At 43.1% G+C, this 11,180-nt stretch overlaps 1 protein-coding gene across 1 annotated transcript in view; it reads right to left on the bottom strand.

Moving 5' to 3' along the window:
- tlnrd1 (talin rod domain containing 1) overlaps positions 1 to 2,105 on the bottom strand; it is a 3,453-nt gene extending 1,348 nt beyond the window's left edge. The window contains exon 1 of the mRNA XM_012859038.3: positions 1 to 2,105. This exon is cut by the window's left edge and continues 1,348 nt beyond it. Coding sequence (XP_012714492.1) covers positions 1 to 511 — 511 coding nt within the window. The 5' untranslated portion in view covers positions 512 to 2,105.
- Between the last annotated feature and the right edge of the window lie 9,075 nt (positions 2,106 to 11,180).

Below are 11,180 nucleotides of genomic sequence, written 5' to 3' on the forward strand. Positions count from 1 at the left end.
GAGGGGTGAGGTCGGCCAGGGGAGAAAGGCGGAGGATGCTGCAGCTCTGGTCCACCTCGTGTCGGCAGCGGGTCACTTTGTAACGATCAACCAACCCTGGCAGACAGGCCTGTGAGCTGGGGCTCTCCACAGCTGCCAGGTAGGCGGCATGCGTCGAGCACTCCGTCAGAGAAACCACCAAGTCAGCCATCTCCAGAAGGCGGTCCCCCACCTCTGTAAAACGACCCATGTTAAGCTGGCTCTGGATGTCGTGGGTGAGGATGGACAGCTCTTTGGTTCTGGCGATGACCGTGTCGCGACACTGGTCGAACGTGTCCGCCAGGGCAATGCCTTCAGATGTCATGACCGGCCGGGTCTCGCTGGACAGCAGCAGCAGGTCGGCCACCATCTGCACCTTGGCCTTGCATGCGTCGCAGATGAAGGAGAGCCGCTTCCTCTGCTGCACACTGCCACCCAGTGGGCTGCTCGACCCCTCCCTGGTTGATCTGCCAAAACTGCTGCTGCTGGCCATGATGACGGTGGGCTCAAGCTTTACTTCTTCCACGTTTTCTGCTGCTGCATTTTAGAGATCAAAAGATCACTGTGTCCTACAAACTAAAAAAAAAAAAGTGAACTGGCCAAACAGTCTTTGACAATGTTTCTTCAAACACAGATCATCAATAAAGGGCAGAGGAAGCGCTCTCCACCGGACATTCAGCTTAGGATCAATAGGCGGAGCTCCTTGTACTCCGTTACTTCACTGGACAGGAAGATTATCCTGACTTAAACCTTTACATCTGATATGGCTTATTCCCAGTTACCTGACTTGGACATTGGTTAGTTATTCATAATAATAATAATAATAATAATTTCTAGCACTTCGCTGTAAACAGTGAAACTAATTCTACACACTTTATTTGAAACTGGTTTTCGAATTAAGAGCCCCAAACAAAAACTATCCGTCAATATCAGCGATGTGGTCCCAGGTTTTGTGGAATATAATTCACACTGCTTCCTGAATGACTCCAGAACTCCCACACTGCAGTTCCATGCGTGTTGTCCTCGGTGCTTCCATCCTGAACGACTTCTCCAGCAGAAGATCTTCTCTCTGCTTGGTTCTGGTGCCTGCTCTGAAAGCACACCTCAACGCTTGCTGCTCGTCTTTTGGGGTCTTTCGGTGGAGTCTACAAGCATTTTCCTCCGACACGCGGCCTGTAACTGGACCGTGATCTTGTCCAACTTGTCCACAGAGTGCACGACCTGCTCATGCTGGTTCCGATCCGGGCACCATCCGTGCAGCTCTTCAGGACAGCGGGAACCGTGGGCTCTTTCTCCGGCACCATTGTTATAGCAGTTCTACCGAGAAGAAGACCGATTGTCGACAAAACCGAACCACCTGGTTCCGTTCAGTCCATTTTCAACCTCTTCCTCCTCAGAGTGAGCCCTGGATGGGAAGCTATCGGCGGTTCCGCACGCCTCAGCATCGTCCGTCAGCGAGTCTTCGCTCCTCCTCCACTCCTCAGTTGGAGCCTGAACGCGGTGCTGCCCAACATCTCCTCCGCAGGAACTCGCTTTTTAGATCCATATCACTCGGTGCCGCTTCAGTACACAGCTCACCTCGGCTCTAGCAGCACAGCACCGTCAAAGTACGAGCAGGAAGTTCGGAGTTATTCCCAGAGATCCAAAGCAATCCTGCGCGCTCCCGCTGCATTTCTATGAGGAAGCGGGGAGGGTGTGGTCCACTGAGCAGCTGCTGGTCCGGACAAAGTTTGGCCACACGAACCCTCCTCGGCTCAGAGCGGACTCCCCAACAGGGCCGCGGACATCTGCTGCCTCACTCCAGATCATCTGCTCCCGCTTCGGCTGGCTGTTTCGGTAGGTTAACAAGCACCCGCTGCGGCTCTGTGACCTGGCGCCTTCGGGCGTCAACAGCGGCGCTAGCCTAGCTCCAGACCGGAAGTGGGTCTCTTTCAAAATAAGAGCTGGCAATTCAGCTACATGAACTGCGGAACCCTTTAGTTCTTTGTTGTTTCTGGATTGAGAGTAAATAGAATTCTTAAACACAGGAGGCCAAGGGCTCGTTCTTCGTACGCACTGAGCTATATAATACACTGGAGTGCTGATTTTGCCGAAAAACTGAAGTCACTGGCCGCCATCTTGCTACTCCCTACTTTCACAGAATCCCATAGGATTTGGTTGCAACAACAAGCAGTTTTCTGGCTGTGTGAAAACGTTACACAGGTAATTCTACAGTCAGTGGATGTACTAACACTATCAACTACTAGGAAATTAGGTGCTGAAATATTTTACATGTTATTCATATTAAATATATATATGTATATATAAGTATGTGTATATATGTATATTGTGGAATGTATTAACTTTGATTATTTTTTAAGTACACATTTATGAAGGTATAACATGCTTTTAATGTGCAATATATTTGCTTTGAGGCCTGTCTGTTTATCAGAAGAAGAGAATGTGAATAGGTTCTGTGTATGAGTATCAGGAGAACGTTTCAAGGCCAGTCCAAGGCAGTGGGAAAGAACAGAAACTCCGGTTCACATGCAGCTGGAGAAAATAACGAGGGAAGATAGTTATTAGGGAGTAAGATTGCAATAAGATGTGTGCGTCATTCATTGTGTGACTTTGTATAATCTATGTTCTAACTTTAATAAAAACCAGCCTGAGCGGGAGAGAGAGGAGAGTTGTTGCCCGCAGTCAGCAGGTGTATCATCTCTCCCCTTTTGCAAAGGTGAAATGGAATTCTGCGTCCATGGCTGAGTTATTATTTTAAAGTCCTGCACACGAATTAACGAACCCGGGGAAGCATGACGGCTTCAACAATATATATGTATACATATATGTAAATATATGTTTTTGTATATTGGTATTTATATATTTATAAATGTTATATATATATATATATATATATATATATATATATATATATATATATATATATATTTTATAAATAAAATGCAAAATGTTTCTGCACATGACTTTCTCATTACTTGATAGTTTTAGAACATAACATAAAAGTATATGGCATTTGACATTTTAAAAGTTTTAAGCCCCCCCCCCCCTTAACATGAGAAAATCCTCGTTATTCGATGCTGTAGCGCACATATACCCTAGTTACTAGGGGAAAATAGGGAGTACCAATATGGCGGCCGGTGGCTTCACAGCAACTCGTTTTAACAGCGGGCGATTAGCACTCCAGTGTATAATATAGCTCAGTGTTCGTACGTCGCTAACTTAGTTTGCTGGATTTGATTGTTGACGATTTGGCATGATCTTGGATTGTTTGGTTCTTCGAAAGACATCCTGCACTTGTCATAGCAACATGTGCGCAAGCTTAAGCCTGCCACTGAGCTATATTTTACACTGGAGTGCTGATTTTGCCGAAAAACTGAAGTCACTGGCCGCCATCTTGCTACTCCCTACTCTCACAGAATCCCATAGGATTTCATTGGAACAACAAGCAGTTTTCTGGTTGTGTGAAAACGTTTCACAGGTAATTCAACAGTCAGTGGATGTACTAACACTAGCAACTAATAGGAAATTATGTGCTGAAATATTTCACGTTATTCATATTAAATATATATATATATATATATATATATATATATATATATATATATATATATATATATATATATATAATGTGTATATATATATATATATATATATATATGTATATATAAGTATGTGTGTGTATATATATATATATATATATATATATATATATATATATAAGTATATAATAATAATAATTATTATTATTTTTTATTTTTTTTAATGCAAAATATTTCAGCACATGACAGTACTTAAAAGTTTTAGTACATAACATAAAAGTATATGGCATTTGACATTTTAAAAGTTTTAAGCCCCTTTAAAGCTCGAGAGCAGGCTTATTTCATGCAAACAGGATTAGATTGCAGTTTTATAAGCAGAGGAGATGGGGAAGTCTGTCGTAGCCATGTCTTGTCTGTTTTTATGACAGCAACCTGTTGCGGAAGGTGCAAGAATGATTTCAGAGCTTTTCGAATTAATTGCGTATAGCGAGATAGACAGGATCCTTTAGCGCAGCGCAACATTATAATTGTAGAGAGATTTTTCTTGGGGGCTGTTTAAACAGACAAACACATAATTGAACAGTGGCTTTTAAAGAGGAAAAGGTGCCTTTTTAAAATACAGTATAATAACTAGAAAAATTTGCATTTCCTGCGAAAATGCACTGTAAATGCAGTAAGCTGAATGATTGAGCAAAAGATGCAGAAGTTCTTTGAAGAAGAGAAAAAGTAGCTGAAAAGCATTGAAGAAGTTGAAGAATTTGAACATGAAAGAACAATAGCTGAATGATTAGAAGAAGAAAAAAACTGAGGGAATGGCACCAAACATTTACCAACTCATTCTAAACACTGACTCGTTTAACAAAGCAGAAGTAGAATTTGAAACTTGAATATACTGTAGCCATATGTGGGCCTGCGTTTCTAGGAGTATAAGGGGGATCGCCCCCCATTGAAAAGCATTGGATGTTTGACACCTCATAGCTTGGAGATGCTTTAGGCGACGTAAGCCAAATTTCTGGTGGAGCTTTCTCTCTAAAGGAAGTACAGACTCTGTGAAGCAGAAGTTTGTACGAGCTTCCTAGGGCTACTTCCGGTTAGCAACATGCTAACCGTTAGCCGCTAACATGGTTGTGTTCAGTATCACCATGTGATGGTACTCTGTTAGTTTGGTCCAAATCCTGTACTGGGAAGTGCCTCAAAAAGGGGTGCCAATACTTAATGTCACCAAACGTCACCAAAGTTCATGGGTGAGATCGGCCTCCTCTAGCAACTCAGCCTCACCAAATCTGGGGCCAGAATTCAAGATTTGCCCAAATGGTGTGTAGTGCCATTTCCCACAGGTGGGTGGTGCTGTTTTGGCCGGGAGGGGGGGGGGGGGGGGGGTCGTGTCTGGGCATCATGCCAGGTCCTGTTGGAGTCAGAGGCCCAATAGGAAACCATGTGAAATCCAAAAAGTGACAGAAAATTCACACATGCCTGATAATCTCTTGAAAATTTTAAAATGTTACGAGGAAGTGACTGTGCGAATTTCAGATTCCTACATTAATCACAGCAACTGCAGTGAGCGTCGAAAGTTGCCATTCTATCTCAAAGGATCCTCTCCCTCTGGCCCTCAGAATTCTGTCGTCATGGAAACTCACTGACACACCTGCAGCGGGCCAGTCTACAGAAGTGCAGACACTTTGCTCAAAATAAGTCCCATTGGATTATAATGGAGAACTTTGCCTCGAACAACGCTCCATATCTCCTGATCCGTAAATGGTAGAGACATAATTTTTTCTGTGTTTATTTCGCAACGGATAGGGGAAGAAGACAAGCTATCGGTTTTTGCTAGAAATATTTTATTTTAGGCGCAAAAAAATATGATATGAAGTGGATTTTTATGGAATTTCAGAAATCCTCTAAAAACGGTCCCGAACAAATCGCTGTAGCTGAAAAAGTATAAGAGATATCAAAATAATTATTTCACTGTGAGTATCAGCAGGCTTTTGAGGACTATGGAGCTCATTTTTATGTTTGTACAAAAATCGGTGTAGGCATGGCGACGATGTAAAAAAGTGGATCATTTGGGGGGAAGGAGGTCCAAAGCATTTTCAGGATTTTGCACATTCACTACTGCCAAACAAAATTTTCCTGCGGGCAAACCGTAACAGTTATCCACAAAATTTCTTTTTTGTGAGTGCCAGAAGGGTCTGGACTTGAATGTATGAAAGTCTGATGCCTGTACATTAATCGGTTTAGGAGTAGTGACGATTTGAAAACATGTGTTGTTTGGAATTTTCAGGTGCCTTTTTTTACAATCGCTCCATTCAAAATGAATGAGGAGGGTTTAGAGTTGTTGGCAGTCTGAGGTGATTTGCGAAAAAACTATAAATGCTACACCAATGAGGTTTACATTTCCTTAATCCACACAAAAATTCCTACGTTTTGATGTATAATTTATGTAGATAGGTTGAAAATTGAGCGAGTGAGAAGAAGTTGTTCGGAGAAGAAGAATTTGTTGAATTTCTAGAGTGCGCACTCTATAACTGCCTCCTTGACGACCATAGCAACGCATGTTATTTGCTGAATTTCTTGAAAAGCCAAAATTATTTTAAGGAGGTACTATATGAAAATGGTAAAAGATATGAAAAGCTGGAATATACCATAATAGCTGAAAGATATCACTACATTTTAAAAGTTGAATGGCGTTTCTAGCTGAAAGTAGGCTGAAGCAGTAAGCTGTCAAAAAACAGCTGAAATGAGCTGAATTTTAGTGAATTAGACGTATTTCCTAGGGGAGAAAAAAAAGATGAAAATTTGCAGAAAAAGCTGAATATTTTAAAAAGTTGAAAAGTTAAAAGTACAAAAAGATATAGCCATCGATTCCAGAAGAAGCTGAATAGTTTAAAAGAGGGAAAGTGCAGGCTTTGTATGCAAGAGGTCATGGGATCGATTCCCAGTGCGGAAGACTGAGAGTTTTATATTATAATCCCCACTGTGTGTATATCAAAACATGTGTGCTGATCCCATGAAGTATCTTTTTGTGCCACCCGCCATTTTGAGTTACCATGGCAACGTTATAAATGAAGTATTTTCTCCCTATTTGAGGCACATCCCTTTACAGGATTTGGACCAAACTGACAGAGTACAATCACCCGATGATACTGAACACAACCATGCTAGCGGCTAACGGTTAGCATGTTGCTAACCGGAAGTAGCTCTAGGAAGCTTGTACAAACTTCTGCTTGACAGATTTGGTGAATTTTAGGATTTTCTCCCATTTTAGGCACTTCTCAGTACAGGATTTCAATAAAACTAACAGAGTAACATCACCCGCTGATACTGAACACAGCCATGCTAGCGGCTAACCGTTAGCATGTTGCTGAACGGAAATAGCTTTAGGAAGGTCCTACCAACTTCTGCTTAGCCAGGGTTCTTCTGCCTTTACAGACAGAGAGAGGGCTGCAGCTGTCAGTGAGTCTCCATGACAACGCTGCTAGCAAGAGGCTCCTAGGAGGTCCATTGACTTAACATGGCACCTTTCAACGGCCGCTGCGAGGGCTGTGAAGACCGTAGGAACCTGAAATTTGCAGTGTTATTCCTGTTGCTATTTCTGACGGTACGGTACGCACCAAGTGGCAGGCGCCTTGCTAAATTTCTTCAGAAATTTTTCTAGTTCTTTTTTATTCTTCCTTCACGATTAATGCGGCCCGAACCGTAGCGTGCACCCCCATGATATAGGTATCAAAACGTCCGGCTCGATCTCGAGATGTGTGCTACTACTTTTATTGAGGTTTCGAGTTACCATGGCAACACAATTAGCGAAAAACCACTTGCATAGGAAATGAATGCCGTCAGGTACAGAAAAAATCTCGAAAAAGCCTTAAAATGACCATTTTCAACGCTGTACTGTGTCGTCATGCTTTCACCTACGAACACCGTTTAACTTCCAGTTTGTAGATATATCTGTGAACTACTCAGAAGTGAAAACGGGATGTGGATATCTGTTATCGTCTCCTCACAAGTACTCCTCAAAGCACATGTCTGAAAAGCAGTGAAATCATCGTTTATAATGAAAGTCAATGACGGAATAGGGGGTTTTCAGCTGAAGTTACGCTCACGTGACTACTCAGCGCGTCCGCCATATTGGGTGGCAGTCGTTTCGCACCGTTGACCTGCATTGTATGACGCCTTAGGCAGTATTGGAAGTGAACAATGGGGAAAACGTGTTTAATGGTTGGTTGCATGGCCCGTGGAGGTGGAGATCAACGCTCTTTCTATCGCCTACCAGCCGTAATAGTGAATCAGTGTGAAAAAACAAAACAGCTCTCTGAACAACGCCGTCACCTATGGCTGACACGGATATCCAGGTCCGATTTGGACGGTGTTAAGATGGAATACGCCAGAGTCTGCGGTGCTCACTTTGTCACAGGTAATTAACTGTTAAGCATTTAAAACATGTAAGAAGAATATATTAATAATAGGGCTTGGGCGTCATGACGTATTACTTTCCGCGGCTGCTATGTTGACTGCCTCCGCCGCCTCTACTGCCTATTACTACCGCGTACTGTACTCCCTCTCTCAGCCGTGTTTTAATTTGATTATTTCACCTTAACTTAATTTCAACCATGGTAAACCGTTGCTGTATTGTGGGCTGTAACAGCGCAACACATGATCGCCATGGGAAAAACATAGAAACAGATTAATTTTCCACCGCTTTCCTGCCTGGAGGCGCAACCACGGAGAACAACTGTTAGCGATAACAAAGAGTCGTCGGCTCGCTTGGATCGCATCGGATTGTTTACATTTTTACCATCTTATTAAAACTCACCCGTCCACGTATGATGGCGATTTCCTTGATGTACATAACAAGATGTGAACTGGTTGTGAGCCTCTAGACCCTTGTAAGCTCTCATTTCCTCAAGAGTGTGCAGAGGGTTTTCACCGAACACCAGGTAATGCACTATGTCGCCGTGCTCTACATTTGGCCAATCATCTGGATTACGGCTAAACAAGGCACCGTGGAGGGCATAGGGGTCCATATGGTCGATCACGGAACATTTCCTCAGATATACGTCCTTATCTGGTCGCTCTAGCGTGCTGGCGTACTTATCCATTCGCTATACGATAATACGTGTACGACAACTAGAGATAAGGAAGTGTGCCACCCAATATGGCGGACCGGAAGTTGGCCAGTGACGTCAGTGAAAACCCCCTATTCTTCAACTGCCAGAGTGGCCCACTCTAGCTTTTTTTAAAATTTCAAAACTACCATTTTGTAGAATATTCTTGTACATCACTTTTACTTGTTCCCATGTTCTAGTGGGTCCTGTGGAGGCTCTGACATAAAAGAATAAAGTAAATATGAAATTATTAAAAAGCAAAAATACAGACTGTAGAAAGTGATAGAAACATCTACCTTGGACAGCACTTATGCAAATCAAACAGGACCCTCAGACAGAGGCTGGTGCATCCGAAGGACAAAACCCCCAAACCTAGAATGAGCGGAGTGGTGTATGCAGTTCAGTGCAGTGAGGAATGTTCTGATCTTTATATTGGAGAAACCAAACAACCTCTCCACAGACACATGGCTCCACACAGGAGAGCTACCTCCTCAGGACAAGACTCTGCTGTCCACCTACACCATAAGAACAAAGGACACTCTTTTGAGGACCAAAATGTTCACATTTTGGACAAAGAAGACAGATGGTTTGAAAGGGGTGTGAAGGAAGCCATCTACGTTAAGAGAGAAAGACCAACCTTAAACAGAGGAGGAGGCCTTAGGTTCCAACTCTCAAAAACTTACAACACAGCTATAGGATCAATGCCGGCCAATCATCACCTTAACTCCCACCCTCATTCGGGTGATCAAAACATCGTTCCTTTAAGCCAAGCCAATAACAACTCTAACGACTCCTCGTTACAGAGGAGTGGACCAGTTTCGGTCCAATCTGCTGGCTCAATGGCTTTAACGACCGCCCATTACTAAGGGCTGGAGCTGTTTCGGTTGAATTTGCATGTTATCTAAGCCATTGCAAGGCCTTTGTTAGGCAGCAGTATAAAGCTTGTTACTCCACATTACTCCAGACTTTTTGAATTGAGAAAGCTTCCTGGAGAGGAAGCGAAACGTCTTCAGCTACGGAAAACAAGTCCAGTTGCTTTGTTTTTACTTTTTTTGGAATGACCATGACCTGGATGACAGAGAATCTTCACCAGCATACTAACTGAGAGGTCTTTTAGACCAGGATAATCTAACGATCATCCTCTTGCGTACATACAGAAAAGAAATTAGGTCAATTAGATTAGTTGGACATTTGGAATCTGGTCAGGACAGCAGAAGTGATTCCTGGACACAAGATGATGATAGGAGGATAAGGGCTTGAACATGATATCAATGCATGAAGGTTGGCTACATCAGAGGAACATCAGAGCTGCAATGGCACCCGACAGTGAAACTCCTGCTGTGCTACAAAACATCTTCAATAGGACTATGCATGACTGCTTTGCTTCACAGGTGATGGAATTCTACTACAAGGTTTCGCGAACATGACATGAAGAGGTTGGGGTTCAGGAAACGCACCTAGAACACACTCTTGGACTCTTAACGAAAGAACATTTGAAAATGGGGATTCAACAATATGCAACTTGGGGTGAATAGGCTCTAAAGGGGGACACGTAACAGGAGATGAGCTGAAAGCCTGGGCGTACGACGAGAGACATTTCACAGACAGGGGGTGTGGACACCCAGGAATAGCTGCTGTGGTTTGAAAATGTCAGAGATTTGTCACAGGTGGTGGAGTGTTTCGATGACCCAGGCGCTTGGAACCAGGTTGGACCAAGGAGACGACGTCGTGTTCCCACAGGGATTACTTGTAATCTAACACTGACTGTGAACATTTTTGTTTTCGGGTTTGCTGGGGTTGCCAAGAGGAGCATCGGAGATGACTTTCTCTATTCTGACCAGGTTCACGCTTAAAACAAAAAGAACAAAATTAGATCCCCAATAACAATGTGTGTGTATATGTGTATATATATATATATATATATATATATATATATATATATATATATATATATATATATATATATATATATATATATATATATATATATCTTTGGGCCCAAGTGGGGACTCCCAAGCCTCTGACTTCTGAAAGTGGACCGTCCGTCCCTATCCACCAGGTGACCTGCTCAGAAGAGCCCGAAGAACTCTTGGCACCATTTCTGCTTTCAACAGAGTCGATTTCTGAATCCTCTGACACACCACCGCTTCTCGGCAATCAGAGAACATCTCTCTGCAGCCACACATGTTTCCTCTGCTCGCTTAAACACTCTGGAGTTGAACCCTATAACCCCAGAGTGGCAGAAGGTGTGCACCTGGAAAGCACATATATGCCAGACGTGCTGCTGGCTCTTTGGTTGGAATAATCCACAATCAGCAGAGATCTGTACAGCTCTTTGTGCCGTAAAAATCTCCTTCTGGCTGAAACAAAACACAGCCACTACTTGCTCTCAGCAAACTAGCCTTGCCGGCTTCTGAAAGCAACGGGGGGGGGGGGGGGGGGGTGCATACTTTATGCACAGATTGGCACAAGACAGCTCTCTCATCCTTTCAGCATTTTGGAGAATTCACATCCTTCAGTG

The sequence above is a fragment of the Fundulus heteroclitus genome, unplaced genomic scaffold, assembly GCF_011125445.2.
Source record: "Fundulus heteroclitus isolate FHET01 unplaced genomic scaffold, MU-UCD_Fhet_4.1 scaffold_121, whole genome shotgun sequence".
Lineage (NCBI taxonomy): Eukaryota > Metazoa > Chordata > Actinopteri > Cyprinodontiformes > Fundulidae > Fundulus > Fundulus heteroclitus.